The sequence below is a fragment of the Telmatherina bonti genome, assembly GCF_933228915.1.
Source record: "Telmatherina bonti genome assembly, chromosome: 10".
NCBI lineage: Eukaryota > Metazoa > Chordata > Actinopteri > Atheriniformes > Telmatherinidae > Telmatherina > Telmatherina bonti.
The window spans coordinates 22395021-22416592 of record NC_136628.1 but is presented as its reverse complement, the minus strand read 5'-3'; the positions used below and the strand labels follow the sequence as shown (position 1 = coordinate 22416592).

The 21572-nt window shown below is 39.2% G+C and overlaps 1 protein-coding gene across 1 annotated transcript in view; it reads left to right on the top strand.

Annotated features, from left to right (window-relative positions):
- The window catches only part of fat3b (FAT atypical cadherin 3b), a gene marked incomplete at both ends in the record, with an annotated part of 70125 nt that extends 48844 nt beyond the window's left edge, over window positions 1-21281 (top strand). The window contains 12 exons of the mRNA XM_079248291.1: window positions 96-658; window positions 966-1097; window positions 1300-1457; window positions 1555-2086; window positions 3428-3581; window positions 4914-5061; window positions 8106-8522; window positions 9523-9778; window positions 14050-14139; window positions 15404-15463; window positions 15751-15789; window positions 20533-21281. Of these exons, the coding sequence (XP_079104417.1) occupies window positions 96-658; window positions 966-1097; window positions 1300-1457; window positions 1555-2086; window positions 3428-3581; window positions 4914-5061; window positions 8106-8522; window positions 9523-9778; window positions 14050-14139; window positions 15404-15463; window positions 15751-15789; window positions 20533-21281 (3298 nt within the window). The remainder of the gene's footprint in view (window positions 1-95; window positions 659-965; window positions 1098-1299; window positions 1458-1554; window positions 2087-3427; window positions 3582-4913; window positions 5062-8105; window positions 8523-9522; window positions 9779-14049; window positions 14140-15403; window positions 15464-15750; window positions 15790-20532) is intronic.
- Between the last annotated feature and the right edge of the window lie 291 nt (window positions 21282-21572).

The following is a 21572-nucleotide window of genomic DNA, read 5'->3' as shown; positions in this document are numbered from 1 at the left end:
ACACGCAACTAAGGAAAACACACAGGATTATAGATACAATATAGGAAAACATAATGTAAAAATCCAACATGTTTTTTTTTTTTGTTTTCTCTCAGGTACCAGATGAATGCTACTGTGAGTGATGGACGTTTTGCTGTGATAGCTGACGTGACTGTCCAGGTCGAACAGGTGACAGATGTACTGCTGCGCAGTGCCCTCACCTTACGTTTCAGATCCCTCTCCCCTGATGAGTTACTTAGTCGCTACCTGAACCAGATCAAATTGGCATTACGAGAACTAGCCGGCTGGAAATGGTCACCAGGGCAACAGGATCCTTTCCACATACTCGCTGTGCAGCCAGTGATGGAGACATCAGGCGTAGACTTAGTTTTTGCTGTGGAGAGGCCAGACACATCAGGTAGCATACGGATGGCGGGGTTTTATTCCCAGCAAGAGTTGTCAGCAAAGCTGGAGGAGGCTGTTTCACGGGGTCAGATCCGAGGCGTTTTAGCTGGGGCGGTTGTGGTGAGCAACTCTTGTTCTGGGAAGCTGGATTGTGGGGAACAGCTGTGTGAAAACACACTGGTGATGGAGGGCAGCTCATCTGTTACCTACAGCACAGAGAGGATTGGCTTGGTGATGCCAAGGTTCAGACGTACGGAGACATGCACCTGTCCTGGTGAGTGCTGCGTTCGACATTCCAGCTTCAGTTCATGTTAAGCCACTTCACACCGTTGACTTATAGCAAATTACTAGTTGTTACTAGAATGTGTAAAACCTTTGTCTCTCTGTAAAGACTTTTAATACTGTTTTTATGACCTTGAAATTGTGTCCTATTGTTGGGTAAAAAAAAGGTCTGTGTAAAAAAAAAAAAAAAACAGATAACAGAAAGTCATGCATATATTTTAAATAACAAAGATACAATGGTGTATTCTGTCAGTGCTATTGTCTTCATATATTTATGGATTTTCTCTTTTCCAAAACAGGAGGGGCATGTCCCACCCCGCTTGAGCTTTGTGAAGGTCAGACCTGTCCAGCAGATATGCAGTGTGTCCGTTCTGGTCCTACAGCGCCATCTGTCTGCCAATGTCAGCCTGAGCGACTAGATGAGTGTGCAGGTTGGATTTGATCGTTTTTCCTTATATTCTGATGGCTTGTCTATACTTGTTTCAACTGGACCGGTAGATCAAACTAAATTCAACTTTATTTTAGACACATGGGTCCATTTCAACAATAAAACCAGCCACATGCAAATTAGTGATTCATTACTTGGAGTTAAAATTTCACCTCTTTTTTCCTCTGTGTATCACAAATGGGAAGGCCAAACCTCCCTGAGCTTCTCCGGAAACAGTTACATCAAATACAGAGTGACGGAGAGTGGCCAGAGTGGGGAGATGAAGCTCGCTTTGAGGATCAGAACACTTCAGAGAAGAGGGGTCATTATGTTCACGCGTGTTAACCCCTGTACCATGCTTAAGGTAAGTTAAACAATGACTACACCGGTAAATCACTTTTCTGCCCAAAAAAAAATCAAGAGAATTAGTCAGAGGGTTTAATTATTTTCCATTTTCACAGATTGAAGGGGGTCGACTGTGGTTTCAGTTGGACTGTGACAACACCCTTGGCATTATGGGTATCTCTGACAGGCCTATCAATGATGGTCTGTGGCATTCAGTTGCTTTGGAGCTGACCAAGAACTACACCCTCCTGTCACTGGATGACAGCTACGTGGAACGCCGCCGAGCAGCTAGAGCTCCTGTTCGTCTTTGGCCTTTGGCTCCTGATTCATCCTTTTTCTTTGGTGCTCAGGTGAGACCACTGAATGGGCAAGGTGAGAGGCCCAGTGCTGCACCAGGGGGAAGCAAGGGAGGGCCAGGACTCGGAGACCGTGGCATGAGGGTCCCCCCGAGAGCTCAGGACGGCTTCCAAGGCTGCTTGGGCTCGCTGATGCTGAACGGTAACGAGCTGCCACTCCAGAATAAAAGGAGCCGGTACGCCGAGATAGCTGGACTCAGCGATGTCAAGTTGGGCTGCGTTCTATATCCAGATCCATGTGTCAGCCAGCCTTGTTTCAACGGAGCCATCTGCAGCAGCCTGCCCTTTGGAGGTCTGTGTATATGCAGAGGAATATGACTGAAGATGGGCACTGCTTTTTCTGCTGTATAAATTAATGAATTATATGAATATTTTGTTATATGAAACCCTTTTAAGTGGTTTTGGGGTCAATTTTGGCTTTTTAATAACCTCAAATGCAAAAAAGTTATGACACCGGTAAATTTGAATAAAACAAAATGTAATTATATCATTAACCAATGCTCACAACGGAAGAAAACTAAACAAATAAAAATTGAAAAAGAGACATTTCAAAATTTAATGAAAAACACTATCTTGAGTTTGATTGCAAATTGCAATTTCCTTCTGGGATTAAAAATATATATATTTTTTGTTTCATTTCATTTTATTTTAATTTCGTATGTGAATATAATCATGAAACAGTCATTTTCTTTGGGCACATTTAAAATGGACAAATATAGAGATATAAAATATCGGAAAACTGTCCTGTAGTCAAACAAATCAGAATTTTCTATAATTTTTGGAAATCAAATTAATCTAGACTAAGCAGTAGACATACCAGCTGGCTTGTTGTCAGCACTCAGGTGAAAACCCTACATCTCTGATAATATGTGAGTGCATTCGCGCCAATGGAATTGGCAGCTTGCGCATCTGGAGAGGAACCATCAGGGCTGAAAGGTATATACAGGTTTCAGAACAAAACAACATGTGCTCTCATCCAGAAATAATCTTTTTCAGGGAAGGCTGAGCATCATTCTGCACTAGAATGCTAAACCATATACTGTATCTATGCCTTCATGGAGGAGTCTAAGTGCTGGATTGGTCTGCCTACAGTCCAGACCTTTCACCAACTGGAAGTATGTGGTGCTTAATGAAACACAAAATACAACAACAACAACAACAACCCTGGGCTTTTGTACAGCCAGAATCCTACATCAAACAAGAAGGCAATGCTCTCCCAAGGTTTAATCCATAGGTGTCATAATTTCTGACAGGTTTAGGGAATCTTTATGTACAGAAATTGGGATATTACACAGTGGTAGACATGGTCCCATACCAACTTTTATGTGGCCTTTGTCTGTGGTTGTCATCTTCAGCAGGAGCTAATATTTTTAATGAAATAGTAAAATGCTTGACTTTTAAAACACGTAATGTTTCTGTTGTCTGTTGTAAATGAAGTGGACATTTGTTAACTTTCCAAATTTGGGCATAAATGATCATTAACCATTTATATTTTTTCTGCATGCCAAAATATTTAGTCCTATACTCAGAAATGACATCAAATTCAATTAAAATCTTTTTTATAATAAGATCATTTTTCAACTTGTATGATTACAGGCATTGTGATGACTGTTGTGCAATCTTGTCTCAACAGGGTTCATGTGCAGTTGCAGCACTGGATTCACTGGGGGGCGCTGTGAAATTGAACTGACACCCTGCACGCCGAACCCATGCCAGAACGATGGAGATTGTAAACCTGTGGGCAGTGCATTCCTCTGTGGCTGTCCTAGAGGATTCAGAGGACTTGTGTAAGACAAAATAACCAGAAATCACACACAAACGCACACCTATTTACAGATACACACCTAAAATGTCTGAGTGTAAAACAGTGACGACACATAGTGCCCTCTTTTTAAACACTACATCCAAACTCCCGGATAGAATATGGATTTGATTTCTTATTGAAACCTCTGCATGTGCTTATTCATTCAAGCATCAGTGACTGTATAGGACGTAAACATGAAAACAGTCATTAGCTCATATTAGCTCACCAGTGCCCACAGTGTTGTTTTCTTGTTATTGTGTTGCATAAATGGGTGGTTCTAATTTAATTCAGCATGATTCTTAGTTGAAAAGCCTATAATCATTCTCTAACCGCCTTCTTAATTACAGCACAGTAATTGCCTTTGAAATAACCTCTGTGCTGATGTGGTTGATCACCAGAGCCACCACTAGAGGGCAGGTTTTCCTCAAAGAAAAAAAACCTGGCTCTATTATTGTTATTATTTTTTTGGTGTTTTTTTTTTTTTTTTTTTTTTGGTGTTTGTTACCTGTTTGTTCCAAAGGCAAACACCCGCTGAGTCTAAATAGCAGTAAAGCTGGTCAGCCTGCAGACATAAGCAACACAGTTCGGAAATCTATGTATTTAATTAACAAGATAAATGCTGAGAAAAAACAAGTTAACATTTCCTATAATTAGTTGGGTTAAAAATAAAAAACAAATATGACACAATTTAGACACTTTATAAAGTTTTTATGAGTTAAGCCACAACACATTAATTATTCAGAATATACATGAGAAGATATCACTGGCCAGAACATTCAGGCCTTGAAGAGTAAACTTTTTCACTCTTAACCCCCTCTACACTGTTAAAAGCAGAACTTTGCTTAGTTATACAGTGAAGCTTCCTCCAAAATACTTTTTTTCCTTTCATCAGATGAGCTCTTGCTGAGTGTTTTGAAAAAGGCAAAATAACTGAAAAGAGAAATGTATGTATTTTCTCTTCCCTTCCCTGCAGGACACCCTGTTTGATTTAACAAGCTAAGATGAGCGTGTGGAGTAAAACTACATATGTGGTATTCTCTTAGAATTAAATTCTTTATCTAAGATCACGAGTCTGTGGTGTATCTTTTCATTTGTGCACATCGCTTTGATCCAGAACCATATAAATGGGGATAATAAGGAATCTGGTAAGATAATCCCTTGATTTAGTATAAGAAAGGCCTTCTTTAAAGTATTTATTTTCTTTTTTTCTCTTTTAACTCAGTCAGGCTTTCATCTTTTTTCTTCTCTTTTTGTTTGATTCAAATCATCTTCATTGCTTCCATGAATAGTAATTTATTTGTCTCTGCCTCTCCAGATGTGATGAGGATGTAAATGAGTGTGACCAGGACGACTGTGGAAGCAGAGGAGAGTGCGTCAACACATTTGGGTCATTCTATTGTAACTGTTCTGAAGGATATGAGGGTCAGTTTTGTGATGATCAGACCCTTGGTGATGACACACAGGTATAGTACCAACAACACTTCAAATTAGATTAATTTAGGACTACATCCTGGTAAAAACTACTCAAGTATAATTCAGCTTGCACCTAATTGGACTTTGCACACACGATGAAGCTGTTGAGAATTCTGAATGAGCAGCAGATTCCTGGAAGGTTTAGTCACCGGCTTGATATCATCACAGTAGATGAACAAGAGAGTATGGCAATGGGTAAATCACAGCTTCTATTTGAAGTTATTGTGCTTGTGACTTTTATTATGCACTACACTTTATACCATATAGCGCAGTTTTCACACCCTTTTAAATGTGTAACATTGTCTTGTTATGATAGAAATGAAAATGAAAATGAATTTATTTATCCCAGTGGGAAATGTTAAAGCTGCTTTTTTTCTTTATTTATTTGTTATTAAAAACAACAGTAATAACTCATTAGAAAAAAACAATATTGCATTGTTCTTGAGGACAATGACCACTGGCAGGAATGATCTCACGTATGTTTCTGGCTTGCACAGTTAAAGAATATTCACCCTGAACACACTCTGCTGTTTCTTTGCTGTGTTGTGTGGAGGGTGTGAGGAAACCTGCAGTATTTTGTGGACAATCAGCTCCAGCAGAGCACAGAACCAGTATTCTTGATCAGTTTGTTCAGTCTCTGGTTATGATGCTGCTGCCCCAGTAGATGGCTGCGAAGCTGATTGCACGTTCAAGGTCAGACTTCCAGAAGACATGCAACATATTGATGCAGACATTTAATGACCTCAGCTTTCTTAAGAAGGAGCGTCTATTTATCTCTTCTTGTAAAAGGCTTCTGTGTTGCATTCTCAGTCTAGTCTGTTGTAGCTGAACTCCAAGGTCCTTGTATTCCTCCACCACCTCCACCTCTTCTCCCAGAGTGTGGACAGTGCTATTTTTACTATTGCTCCACCAGAAGTCAACAATAATCTCTTTTGTTTAGTTTGTGTAAAAGATGTGGAGATTGTTACTGCACTGTTTCAGAAACTGGCGGACCTCTTCACTGACCTCAGCTCCTTTTTTGTCACTCATACACCCCACAACAACAGTCATCAAGGTATTTCTGCAGATGACAGGAATCAGTTGCATTGGAAGCCTGGGGTGTACTGTATGAAGAGAAATGGTGAGAACAGAGTCTCTTGTGGCGCTCCTGTGTTGCTGACCACTGTCCCGGACACACAACCTTTCAGTCTTATAAACTGTGGTCTGTTTATCAGGGAGTCATAAATCCAGGTGGTTGTGGAGGGACCTTGACTTTGTGGAGTGTCTCACATAACAGAGCAGGCTAAACTGTATTAAAAGCACTTGAAAAATCAAGCACTTGACAAAAACATTATTGTCAAAGTTCTGCCTGATTGGTCCTGATGAAGGCGGGCTCTCTGAAGCAGGTAGATTCAACCCCAAGCGGATTACATTGAGTGAACTGTAATGACTCCTGGAAGGTGTTCCCTTGCTTATTGAGGTGAGCCAGTAACAGCCTAATGCCTGTTACATACCATAAATACATGTAGACACCACATTGGTCACGCTTCGTATGTCAACGCTGGCGTCATATCATTCCTGACAATTTATCATTTTTCAATAGAACTGAATGGAGGAAAGACACCTGTATTTTCTGAAGTTGAGGGCTGAACAAACCGTTGTGCTCCTTTAAGATGATCGCCAGGAATTACTTTTTTTTTAATATGTAACAAAAGAAGGAGAAAGGCACAAAAGAAGGCTATATTGTGGTCAAAGGATGGTCACACTCACTCGTCAACATATTTATTTGCTTAATTCCAGTTAGTATGACTAAATGATTGTATTCGCGCATTCCTTTGAAAGTTGCATCAACAACTAACTGAGGGGTGAAATTGAGGACTCCTGTCCTCCGAAAGAACAATGCGTGTCTTCAGTATTTTGAAAATTCACACTGATTTTAACAGCTATTGAGATTCTTCCAGGAAAAAAGCTCCATTTTCCATTTTCCAAAAGGTGAAAATTTCCTACATCAAATGTGCCCTGAAAAATGTCTTTGCCACTGTCAGAGAAACACATCTTCAAAGAATGATAATGCTATCATTTAGTTTCTTTTACACTTACCCTAGGAAATTGTGGCCAATTAGTTCAGTTTTGTTTTCATCAGGTCAAAGAATTTTGTTTTTAATGATCAAGGGGTCACTTGGGTACCTTCTGGAGCAAATTTCAAGCATTTTTGTGACGAATATCGTCTGTTTGGTCAATAATCTCAAACAGTGTCATTGACCAAAAAAAAGCCTGTTTGTCCCATGTTTGGCTTAGCCCTTAGTCTCTGTTTGCAGCTTTAAATTCTGACCTCTTTTTCTGGCATCGTTCTAATAATCTGTGCTAGTACACAATCCTTTCTTCCAGTTCTGATAATTCTCTCAAACCGCACGAGTTGGTATTTATTCTGGCGTGGTTTATATAAATGAAGCCAGGCCTTTCAAGCCAGAGTTGTAAACCAATATTTTTGAGTTAATTTTAACCTGAGTCTGAAAAATGACATTTCCAAGACTTCAGAAGTTTGTGAAATCCTCTGAATTTACTGAGACCCAAGATACAATTAATATTGCATTACTGAAGAAAAGATAGACTCTCACAACTTTAGCATTTTCATCAATTATTCTAAAAAATCTAAAAATCAATAGCAATTATTTTTCTTTTACAACATTTCAGTAGCACACTAAAAAAGTTTTTTTTATTTCTGAAATCAATAGATACTTTGTGTTCAGACTAAATATATTTGAGTGTAGTGTTAATTTATACTTGGATATGTTAAAAGTATTTATGTGTGGATGGACTGCTGGACTGTATTCATAGCTGCATTTGTACTTTGACATTAGTTAGGCTTTATCATGTCAAGAGCTGCAGGGTTTTTCCTACAAGTTGAGTTTATATGATACATCCTCACGACAGTCCCTAAATCTTGGCTCTGCTTCCACCAGGCAGTGGAGGATGTGTGTGTTTGCAGTCTTACACTCTGAATAGAAGATGCTGAGTGCATGTTTTTTATGATTTTTCTTTTCATGTTGCCCAGGCTGAGCCGCTGTCTTACGTCGGACCAGGAGAGATAATAGGCATTGGAGTCCTTGCCTTTGTCATCATTTTCCTCCTCATCCTCTTCATCGCCTTTAGGAAAAAAATCAAATTCAGGAAAGAGTCAGATCCAGACCCGGGGACTCAGGCCGTGATGGGCATCTCGGCTGTTTCTGCTGAAGCTAATTACATGCTGCACAAGACAGGCATGGGGGCAAAAGGGATTGAGTTTAAAGCTGTGCGTGTACCGAGTTCACCAGGAGCCACAGGCATCTATGGTGAGACAGGAGGAAACACTGGGGGCCCTCCACAGGTTATGGTCCGTCCAACTGCCCATTCCACCCTACCAGGAGCAATCGGGCACCCGGCCATGAGGAGTGGAGATGGTGAAAAGATCACTTCCAGCGACGGCAGTCAGGTGTGCAACAGTACCAACTATTATAATTTCTTTCTCGGATTCCTGAAGAATCATATCAGGAAAGCTAAAGGATCATTGTCCTGCAGCCTCTGATATACTACAGTCATTTAGCAGACGCTTTTATCCAAAACGACTTACATATCCTGATAGACACATTGGGGGGCAACTTGGGGTTCAGTGTCTTGCCCAAGGACGCTTCAGCACATAGTCAGGGGAAGCCTGGAATCCTCCTGAGCTACAGCTGCCTGATATGAAAACGATTATCAAGTTTTATCACAAGAAACTGAATTAATAAATATCATATTAGCCTTTTAGGATATCAATATATATATATTGTAGCTAAGTATCTTGGAGCCACTCAACCTTTTCTGGTTATGCTGTGCTTTCTTTTTTAAAAATTCATTTCCTTCTTACATCCTACTATTATATGTATAAACAACCATCAGGATAAACACAATGTGCCTTAGAAAAGCTCTTACAGCTAAGCTACAGCCCTGTTTATATGGAAAATCCAAGCACAGGGTGTTGCTGGTGACTGTTGCTGGAATCACCAGCAAAATTGTTTCTGTGGCAGGGACTGAGAAAGATGGAATTTTGATACAATAGAAATGTAGAATGATTAAATTTCCAGCATGACCTGTTGAATAGACGCTGTATTATATGACTGATAAGCTCAAAGGATGAAGGATTTTTTTTCTATGAGCAGCCAAGTGAAAAATTAAGATTTTTGGAGCCACCCGGTGGCAGCTTTAAATAGGATGTCACAATGACAATGCAACCAGGGAAAGTAACTCAGAAAGTCAAGAAAATGCACATATACACACACACACACACACACACACACACACAGGAGCATTTGGCATTTGTCATAATTTTAACGGGCAGTGATAACTCATGATTTATTTAGTGTTACTGTTGGTCTGTTTTCATACTTAAAATGGGAGGTATTAATATTCATATCCTTCAAATATTTTCTGCATTAAATCTTCTGTCTCCACAGCTGAGCAGCTTCCACTCAGACATGTCTAATGTCCGTGGTGTGGCCAATAGGAGGGGCATAGCAGTATGCAGCGTGGCACCCAATCTACCCTCGGCATCCGCCCGCCGCTCAGAGCACAGTCCAGCCCATAAAGTGTCCTGGGAGGGTGAAGAAATGAGGGAAAAAAGGCTGGAAAGGCTTAGAGATGAGAGGGAGGAGGAGTGGGGGCAGAGAGCTTTTGAGCTGGAGAGAACCCACAGGGATAAGAGTCCACAGGGTAAGACTGCGACATGTGCGTGCACAGATGCATACTCGCATGAACACATGGTCTCTAACCTGATCGTGAAAGAGTGCATAGGCTGCAAACTCGCTGCCTATCAACATCTGAACTGAGAGGGCTCAGTCCACAGAGTTCTACGAGTTTTACATTTTTATCTTTTGATCACACACATCAAAGAAAATAGCCCAAAGTGGGCATGTAAGCTAAAAAAAAAAAAAGTCATATTTTATTTTGCTATCATTTAATTTTAGTTCTGTATTTACTTCCTGGGAGCAATAGATGGTGATAAAACTTTTAGTTACCCTGCTTAAATTGGCAATTATGTCATCTTGGATTTGGGTAACATGCTTACATCTCATATGCACGTCTGACTGGATGGTCAGTGCAGGGTTGATGCCTTCTTTTCTTGTCCTACTTTTATAAGTTTTGTCAAAGTCAAAGTGTTTGAAACCCATCTCCACCAAGAAGCTCCTCTATTCAGCCTTTCTTTTATCCACGCTTTGCAGACTTTTTTGTCAACTGGGAAGCCTACAAAGTGAAGTAAAGCCGTGAGACTCTTCTGTCAGATAATTCAGCTTAGAGTGACATTTAGCTGCCGACACTTGTTAACAGGACCACAGTTCAGTTTGTTCCCTGCCAATGAAATAATCATGCTGCCTTCCACTTCCAGGGTGGACGTCAGATATTTCGATTCTTTGTCCAATCTGTTGTTTGAATAATACAGCTTCCAGTGGCAACTTCCTGCTACTTAATTATTGATTTTCTCCCGTGGGAATAGGAAATAGGTTATTTTTTTTAGTTTGCTCCCCTACTGAGAGCATGCAGGAAAAAAAAGAAAGAAACCCTTAGGGTTTGCAATCACACTGAAGTCTATTAATTAACATGTGATTAAACAAATAGTTAACTAATATAATGCTTTAATGACCCCATCCTGAGTCCCAGTTAAACAAATCAATTGAAAACAATTTATTTTGTTTATGCAGCACACCCCAAGCAAGCACAATAATGAATACAGCAACACAAGGGTAAAAGTCAAGAACTATTTAAATATATAGAAAAATGAAGCCATATATTGCTCAGATTTTGGCAACTCTGCACCCAAATACAGGATGTCCCATGGAATAAACCTTCTTAGTGGATGCCAGTTTAAATGCCTCAACTATTACTGTGGCAATTACAGGACGGATTACAGAAAGCAATTTGCAAAAATGTATTAGTTGCTTGAAAAGGAACTGGAGTTCAAACTGTTGGAAGCTTAGGATTGGACCAATGTTTTGGCTTAGTGTTAATGACAAGTGTTTTCAGTTGAAATGTTAATAACAGGTCTGGATGAAAAATACTGAAAAATAATGGAAAAAGAGAAAGGAACCAAACAAACTCAAACTATCAATTAGTAATATTTACACTTAATTCTGTGTAACTGGATATTTTCCTGATGTTTAACATGATGATTTGACTGGCAAATTGCATGTTAGAATGACATGAAAAAAAAGGGAAATGGGGTAATAATGAATTTATTTATTTATTTGACTGAGACAGTGAAGGGGATTTAAAAGGTTTGTGGCCTAGAAAAAGGACATGACATGTTAGTGGTTGGATTACATTAGAAGCTGGGTCGGCAACTTCCTACTTGGCTGACAACATTGGCACGTGGAAGGTTAGTCATTGGCACGCTAATGAGGAAAGGAGGAACATGAATGGAAAAGAAAAAGGGTGAAAGCTTACTTTTTTAAAACCCTGATTATTTGTAGGATCCCCTTGCCTGCATCTGGAATGAGAACAGTGGTTGCTGCACTGCCTGTCTTATTTAGTTTGACTGATGGTGCTTCCTTACTGCTCACATTCCCACAGGAGTGTTGCTCTGGCCCCATAACCATTGGACCATGATCACGTAGCTTTGGTTTAGAAAGCTTAAGCTGATGTCCAGCTATTCGGCTCCTTATGGATGCTGATGTGGAGTGTGGGTTCAGCAACACAACAACAATTTTGTGAAAAAGAGAGGTTTATATATATCTGTTCCTTCCCAGTTCTGAAAATGAAGTAAATACAACCTGAGGAGGAAAATGATATCGGTTGTGTTATTCACTAAGGCCATCTCTGAATCACAGATGACTTACTTGTTGTTTTCTCCTAAAGTGAATGTGCAGTGTGCCACATTGCCACATTGCTTCAGTAGATGTCTGTGAGTTCATTTTCATATTCAAGTTGATCTGATGCAAAGCTTTAAAATTGGGTTTATTAAAAACAACAAACAATCAAAATCTCTCTCTTTTTCATTTCATCACCTCATTGCCTGGATGGCCAAAAATGAGTTTAGACATTTACACTAATCCCACTGGCAGCTTTTATTTGGTACAAAGAGCATCACGAACAGACGATATTTCATCTGACAGAATAAGGCTGAAAATTTCTCACATGCTTCAAGAATATACCTGCAGCACATTCATTTAGTAAAACGTGTAACTGTGCATCCTCAGATCTTGATCATCACACTTAGACATCATGGCAGTGATGCTTGTCAGATTTGTTTACACACATGTATATTTGGCATTAATCTGAATGAAATGTGATAGAATGATTATGATTGGTCAGCTGATGCCAATTTTGCATGTTTTATATGGTCACTCCATTCCAGCTCATCCAGATCTATGTTGGCTGGGTTCGTTGAATAAGTTTATCTAGCAATACCTTCTGACAAGGTAAGAGGTACCCATAGAGCAGAAGACAAGTATCAGATTGTATACAGCAGGGTTTTTACCACATAGTGATGCTATAGGTCACATAAACTGCATGTATTAAATATGACATGAACAGTCTTTAAGGGTTAAAAGTTATTTATAATTACAAAGGCAAAAATGTCACTTTCTGTTTCCATGCAGTTATTTCATATTACAGATAAAATTGTTTTTATTTCTGCTCCATCAGGTTTTTCATTCTCTTTACAATTTGCACAATAATGTGAAACCAGGCATTATGTTGCTGCTAGATTAGAGCGGCTGCTGGAGCCAAGTACCTGTCTCTTTCTTGCTTCAACAGACAGGGTTCTAGGCAGTCTTCACAGCTGCATGCCAAGTTATTGTGACACACAAATACCTATTTTGCCCCTCTGACACCTGTTGACAAACTATCATTCAGAGACAAATGAGTGATTTGAAAGGATACAACCATCCAAATCACAGCGTAGAAAAGCCATGTCAGGGATCAAGCTGACTTGTAAGCACCCATTTATTTGAAATGACATCTCCATTCAGCATGCAAGTTAAAAAATGACTGGAGTGCACCATCAGGATGCTCAAAAATGTAATTAAAGTCAACTTTTTCTCCCTCACACATAACGCTTGGTTTTCAGCTTAAAATAAGAGCTCTGGTTGTTGCATTATGAGCAGCATGGCTACATAAATGTTTCAAGATTTTTACTCTGCCCCATTCACAACCCCATTTGCAGCCCCTTGTCTGCAGCTGATGAACTTTGTCATGCAATTTGTTCTTCTTTAAAATGTTTGTTCTCAGTCTGCCTGTTGTTATTTCTTTTGAGGAGATACGGATGAACAAGTAACTCTGGTTTTAACCCATCATGATACCACCGGCTGCTGCAGACTGAATTAGTTGAGCACAGCAGGAGATGCGGAGCTTGTTTAGGGGATTTGTTTGAAATGAACTGCAAAGCGGCAAGACGGTGCTCAACAAAAGACCAAATTTCATTCAGATTGTAACGCAAGCTAAATGGTCTACAGGTGTGAATAGGTAATCATATTTCAATTTAGGCTCACTCTTTACTATTCACATTCAGCGCGAAAAAAAAAAAAAATGAACAGACAAGCAGAGTGCGGATAGGTGAACATATCTCATTTCAGTCATCCAAGGAGAAAGGAACATTGAAAATAGAATCTTCTCTATTCAGCCTGTTCTTGCTAGACATAGCTGAATTCAAGTTATCATCCGATTTTGACCATTTTCTCAAACCTCCTCAATTCAGCTTGAAATAGTCCTTCTCTCTTCTTAACATTGGAGTAGCTCTTTTTTCTGTCATTGAACTGATCTTTATTTATTTATTTATTTTTTTTAATCAGCTCCTGAGATAACAATAATGTGCCAAAGAAAACCACTGTGTTAGAGGTGGGCCTGTATGATGTGTATTACGGCTCAAGTCCAAACTAGTTGTATATCACCTAGTCTCAAATTCTCATTTTTAAGATCTATAAACTTATTACAAATATGCTTCAAATGGATGTTGATATGAATACACGTTATTTGTGTTTACATATTAGAAATACCGGAGGAAGTGGCGTGTCTCTCAGACTCCACTTCTGAAGAACGCTCCCTCAGTTCCTACACTTCTGAGTCCTTCGATGACAATGGTAGGTATGCAATGTGGAACACTTTGCACATACACTGTTAATAAAAGAAGTCATTTAGGAGTGAGGCAACACTTCAACCAACACAGACAATAAAGCAATGATTAAAGTCCTGAAGAGTCTTGTTCCTGACAATCAGCTTTGCGAGAAGAGTCATTCTCACCGCTATCATCACTACCAACAGACTATTTCGATTTTTTCTTTAAAATGATGGTGTACTTTTTTGTTTCAGCACATACTCTACCTGTCAAAAGTTTGGACACAATTTCCTATTTAATTTAATAGAAAAGAGTGTGCAAGCCTTTGTATTGTACATTTAGATCATTACTGATGTGTTTCAACAATGTCTCTTAATAACAACAACTGGCTAATCAAAGCTGTAGATCAGGGTCTTCTGCTGGGAGGTAAAATGAATCTTTTTTATCTGTGAATGCAGGGTCTGGTGCTTTCAAAGTGAAAAATTTTGTGGTAAATTCCCTTTCTTTACAGTAGCTGAATAGTAAAGAATCAATCCTGTGAATTAAGTTAAAGTGAACATGCTGCAACCGAGTTGCTTTTTTTTTTTTTCCTTCCAAATTTACTCAGGATTAGATTTTGGTATCCTGTCATGAAGAAATAATTCTGTGATGCAAAATTGTATGACTATTGTGTATCTTTTACAAATACGTAGGGTGAGAACTGGAAAAGTAAGCAGAAAAAAGAGAAACTGAAATACTTTGTTTCATTCTTTCACACAGCTAAGTAGCTAAAAACATCGGTGGTGCACACACAGATCTTCTGTGACTGGAAAAAACCAGAAACAAATAAAAAACAACTTTTCTTGGATTCTCGCTTTTTCACAGATAACTCAATATCATTGATTTTTTTTTTTTTTCTCTTGGCCAAGCGTAAGATCGTTGAAGTCAAACGCCCTAATGATCATGTGTGTGTACATGTGTGTGTTGTTGTGTTCTTTAGTCAGGGGATCCATGTTGATGCTTTCTTTCCTGTCTAATTAGTGTAGCTGCACAGAAGCCAGTCCTCATGTATTCCTCACTTCTTTGCAGGACACACACACATACACACATACACAAGCACACACAGATATCACATGTACAAAAATGTGTTTGCAAAACTAACATTTCCTCTTTCTTTTCAACACGTGTAACTACATTCTTGGACATGTTTGTATCATTACAGTTACACCCATCACATTAAACCTTACCCTGTTCATAAGTGGCCTGACATTGTTTCTATTCTTCTTCTTGCCTCTGTGTGCTCTACTCAGCCTCCATAGTGACTGTCATACGTCTAGTCAATGATGCTGTTGATGATATTGAAAGCGAAGGTATGGAATAATATCTTCTGTTAACTCCTGTTTCTCTTTTGTGTATTTCTTCTGATCCCAAACTGTTTGTTCTGCAGTGGCGCATAAAGAGCCAGTATACTGAATGCACCCGAGCCCCTGCTGCTCAGTCCCCCTTTTTATTAGGAATAAAACATCCTGCTTAGGTTTCTAATATTTTTTGTCAGTTTCTGACACAGAATCTCTTTTTGTAACGATTTTCCTTTTTTGGTTTTTGTGTTGTTTGTTTCAGTCGTTCTCTGACTTTGGCTTTCTCTCTCCCTTTGAAGTGTCAAACATGGACAAAGAACAGCAGTGGAACAACCCTGGTGAGTGAGATGCAAAGCAGCTGAAAAACGTGTTATTAAAAAGTCATCCCATTGCTCTTTAGTCTCACATTGGGATCTTAAACCTCATTTTTGTATTTCTTAATACTATTTTTTATTAATATGTTGATCAGATCTAATACATTCCAAAGTCGCAGCTCTATTTATCTAGTTTTTCTTCATTTGTTTACCATCCAGATTTTGAGTGTCAATGTAGAGTTCCAGTTTTTGAACTGTTTTCGGGAAAGACACTACTGATTTCTGATGGGTAGTTTCTTTTCAGTCATGAACAGAGGAAAAAAAAAAACCCAAATAGGTTGATCATAATTACTGGTTTTGGGAAATTAAAAAGAAAAACGGGGCCGACAACAGTACATGTTCAAATCAATATGCTGATCAGCAACATCATGAAGTGTCAGGGTCATTGTCCTGTTGCTGGGCAATGCTGCACTGGTTGGGTGTCATTGCTCATGCATTGTAACAGGAAAAGAAGTGGCCTTTGTACTGCAGCTTATTCATTATATGTCTAAAATTAAATTCACGTTTGTAAATCCATTTCAGATTTTTGTGATAAAAGGCCGTTTTTCCTAACAGAATTAAAAAAAAAAACCATCAGGACAAATATATTCTATAACCTATTCTGGTTCATAATTAATTAGCACTCCAAGCAAAGCAAAGCTTTCACCCCAGCCTTGTGGATGGTCTCAGAGGATTTTAAGGGCACATTGAGCCAAGCCTCACATCTGCACAGAAGAGCAGAGGAAAAGGCAGCTTCAAACACTATATCTTTCACACTAAATGGGGCATCAGCTACACTCTGACCATTGACTCCTAGTGAATGCAGGGTTTGGCTTTTACAACTATGAGTACAGTCTAAACCAGCTTCACACCTGTCCTGTAAGATCAGCGTGTTCCTTTCCCGTTGCTCGTGTTACAGCCTTACAAACAATATTAATTAGCTCATAGTTACCAAGTCTGTTTGTTCTTGGTTGAATGAAGTTTACTAGGTCTATGAAGCATTCCATTACTTACCCTGAGCAAGGTTTTTTTTTATATCTCTGTCAATGCCAACCTGCTGAAGCACCCAAATGATTATATATTTGATTATAATGCATTTCTTACACAATTAAAAGGTGTTTCACATATTGAATAAATGTAAATAAATAAATGCATATCACAACATAAATGTGCAGGATCCCTTCACAAAATATGAATATCTTGAAGAAAATATTTAAAAACACTAATAAAACAAACAAAATAATCTGGTTTAGAAAGAAAAATTTAAGAACAGATAACAGACCCTGGCTGAATAATCAGAGAAGCTGGCCATCAAAATTTCTGCTCAACAGCTCTGCTATAAATGGAGATATATGCAGAAAGTAAGAATTGGGGTGATGTTGGGCAGTTAATTGAATTTTTTATTAACAGTATATTTTAGAGATATCAACCTAGGTGTTTTGGATCAGGTGCAGACAGGATAGTCAAAACACATAACACACAATATAATGGTATTAAAACTGATAAATGAATGTTTATCCCATGTAAACTCAATGTGCTGAATGTAAAAGAGAACTGTATGAGAAAACAAGAGCCATAATACATTAATATATTATTATAGAAAAAAATCCATATAAAGGACAGTTAACCTGACTTATAACAATAAAAGAAAAATAAACTAGACAGGAAATTGCATTATAAGGTCTGTTATTGATGTTTGGTTGCAAAAACAGAAAAGTTCTAAATTGTTTTGAATGTAGACACGATTGTAATGGACTTCAGGTCAGTAGACAGTTTATCCCATACATATGGACCGTGGAGACTGAAAGGACTGACAGCAGACTTAGATTTGATGTCTAGAGAGACCTGACTGAAAATGCAAAAAAAGATCAAGATAACTATTTGCTATAAGAGAAAAATGTGAATTATAATAAAGTAAACAGCATCATAGTGGACTCTTCCCAAAGTGGGACTTGTCTCAAATTTCCATTTGACATATTTTGATTGCATAGATTTATGTACCAATGCAGTGGGGCTGCATAGTGGTATGGTGGTTGACAGAGCAAGAAAGTCACTAGTTTGAGCCTTTGCTAGGGAGCAGTTTGAACAGTGACTGCTCTGTGCTGAGTTTGCATGTTCTGCCTGTGTATGTGTGGCTTCTCTCCAGGTATTCTGGCATCCTCCCACAGTTCAGACATGCATGTTAGGTTAATTGGTCATTGTAACTTCTTCCAATGAGAGACATGAGAATGAGTGGTCATTTGTCTCTCTATGATGGCCATGTAGCAGACTGGAGACCTGTGCAGGGTGTACCCTGCCTCACCTAACTCTACCCCCCCCACGACCCTGAATTTTACTAAGTGGTAATGAATGAATGGAAGAATGAATGAATGAATGACAACTGCAGTGTGTTATGTGCATTTGGACAGTCATGTGAACAAATAAACTTTTTTTTAACTCTGAAGATTTCATGTATCAGGGCTGAATAAAAAACGTTAATCGTCCTTTCCAGGTCTTACAGTGAGGAAAATACAACCTATAAACAACAACATATAAGACATTGTCATTATGTGTGTGAAAAGCTAACCAGTCTAAGTAAAATCACTTATATCAAAGTTGAGTTTTTGTGTTTGCTGGAGTTGAGTTGAATGTTAACATGGCATCAAGGAAAAAAAAAGACACCAGCTAAGAAAATTGAGTGTCGTGGGAAAACTGAATTGAGCAGCAATAGTTACCTCTCAATTCAGTGTCCCTGGGACACTGAATAAGCGACTTTGAATAAGCAGTAAAGAAAGTAGATGGACAATATCCAAACAATTTTAAACCCATCGTTCTTCAGTGAGAAAGATTATTGGCTGTACTGCACAGCCCCATAAAAAAAACAAACGCAGCACAGTTATCAACTCGACCATGAACTCTTCTGTATTCTAGAGTCAGATTTGACAGCTAAAGCTTAGCCAAAAGTACAGCAGAAACTCTACAAGAGGGATTGGCTGACAATAGGTTTGCAATGAGCCAGTCAAACTCCAGACTTTAAGCTAATTGAAATTCTGTCTTGCTTACTAAGAGAGGTGTGCATAAAATAGAACTCAATGAATTTCAGCAACAGAATTTGAAAAAATAAAATTAAGACAAACAACATCATTTGGAAAATAATTTCTTAAAGCTGCTGCTGCTGCTGAATGTGGTTATATATACTGAATATGACCTGATACACACAGTGTCTTTCTAACATGTCTGTTGTCTGTATTTATATGCAGTGTATGTGTGGTGATATATTTATACTAGACCCCTCCCATCCCCAGTCCCCATTATTAACTGTGTTTTCCACTGTTATAATTCACTCTGATTTTCTGCATTCAGTTCTTGCTCTAAGAATTTCATCATCAAAGACTTCCTGTCCCATGAGATGTTTGTTTTGTTTTCCACTTCACTGACAGCAAGTCACCACCTGCAGAGCAAGGATGAGATTTGTGTAGAGTTCATCAAAGAGTACATTGTGGATTGTAAGATCATTCATTCATTTCTTTTCCCCTTAACCTTTATTTGAGATTATTTCAGCCAGAGTCAGATATTTCTGCACCATGGCATACCAGTAAAAAATCCCAAACTTTGTGTGGTTTGTTGGCATGGCAGTCTTCGTCCGCACGTGTCATGCATTGCACCCCAGGAGCTGGCACTCTCCTGCACACTAATGAAGTGTGCTCTTAATCCCACACAGAGACTGACCCCTCTGACTTCTCTCACTTCATCAATATGATATTTTTTCACTCACAGCTCATTAACCTAACCATGAATTATGCAGCCTGCATGCTGTAGTTTGTGGTAAATTGTGGATTAGGCTGGAGTTCTGTGTCCGTCCTTGATCCGCATGGGCTAAAATGTAGACATTTTCTTGAGTGATTTTTATTTGCACATTATTAAAATGCTGAGAAATGCAGCAATTACACAATGGAAACATACAGGATAGTAAACCCTACAGTGACACAGTGGGAAGCAAAGATATTCATAAAACCCCTGCCGCATCATGCACACAAAATTCCAAACAAACGGCACAGGCTCAAATATTCTCATTCTCATGCACACAACTAACAAGCTGCACTTTTCTAAAAATAAACTGGGATGTTATAACAAGAACAGGAAAGTATTTAAAAAAAGGTGACAAACAGCCACAAACAGTGTGAGACAAAATATGCACATCATTCATTAATAAAAAGGCATTATTTTTGTTTTAAGTAAAGAAGTGTTTTCAGCGTACTTTCTGCACTCTGTCCGCTTGTATTTGTGCTTGTCTTCCTCCAGATAACTGGTGTGGATTAACAATTTCTCTGCAGTGATGTAATAGAGAGAATCAACAGATCAGTCCTCTAGTTACACATGCTCAACAGCTTGTTCATTGGGGTTACCTCTTCCTTCCTCCTACAGATAAGATTGCAGTGATAATGTTGTTTTATAAGTGAAGGGGATTTATTGATTTGGCACCTTTCACCATATGATCCTTTCAGACAGATAATCTCATTTCTCTCCACACTGTCACACTTTGTAACGCAACACACACATTTCAGATAGAACTTCCATAAATTTAGCATCAATCATTTTCCATGAAATAAAACCTTGGTCTCTTTAACCAGCATGAAAGCGTAAATATTTTTTTTCTTTGCTTTTTTTCTGAATTGTTAAAAAAAAACCAAAACAAAACAAAACAAAACAGTTCCTGCCAACAAAACTCTTTCCATCTTTTCTTTTCAGCGTACCGCTGGGAGACCTCCTGTCAGACCTCAAGTTGGTTGTCACCATCACGATTTCATCCACCGGAGGTAGGATCCCATTACGACCTCAGTGACACTCAGCAGAACATCAGACGTGGAGGCAGCACTCGCTCTCTCCAGCTGGACTCCAGAATGATGGGCTACAGTGGTGACAGAGGACATGAGGATAGGAGGAGGACCTTCCAGTGGGAGAGGAATCCTTCTGGTGAGTGGGAGAGAAAACACGCTGTGCACGGGGAAGAACTGAGAGGACATGAGGAGAAAGGAAAGAACACACACATGAGGAGCAGGGCCATGGGGTTACACCAGGATCTCAGAGATCATCTGCAGCTGCGTGACTGTGACAGCAGCGAAGATAACTCCTCTCCTGTTTATGAAGAATACAGAGAGGTTAGCCATGATCCAGAGGAAAATCAAGATACTGAGAGTCTTTATGACACTCTTCCCCCAACAAGGCGAGCCTATGAAGGATATCCATCAAGCCCCCCAGGCCTCAACCTGCACCCGGCTCAGCTCATGCCTCCTCTGAGGGCCTGGGACTTACAGGCAGAGGAGTGGAGGGGATCTCAGGAGGATCACAGAGAACTTGGCTCTAGTAATCTGACAGGTTCTGGGGACGAGCTAGAAAGACTATTGAACCTGGTGTCGCTCAGAGCCAGGAGAGCCACGCGGATGAACAGAGCCTCTACCGGATCCGAGCCTGCAGCGGGCTGGGATGGATGTAAATGAGCGCACAAGATTGTGCTCCAAACATATAAACTGAATATTTCTTGATAAACTGCAGCGAGGCCATGATCCTCTCAGACTATTTGCTACATTTTTAGTATTACACCGCTGGTGCACCATCTAAAATAATTGAACAAGTATATTACCATATATACCTCTATTATTCAACATTATTATCCTGATGTAAACAAGCACTAATCCACCACCAATCCCCTGGATCATTTATAAGCTGGAGGAATAAGAGGAAATATACTTGTTCTCTAGATGCCTTCATCTGTGCAGCACGAGAGTTAG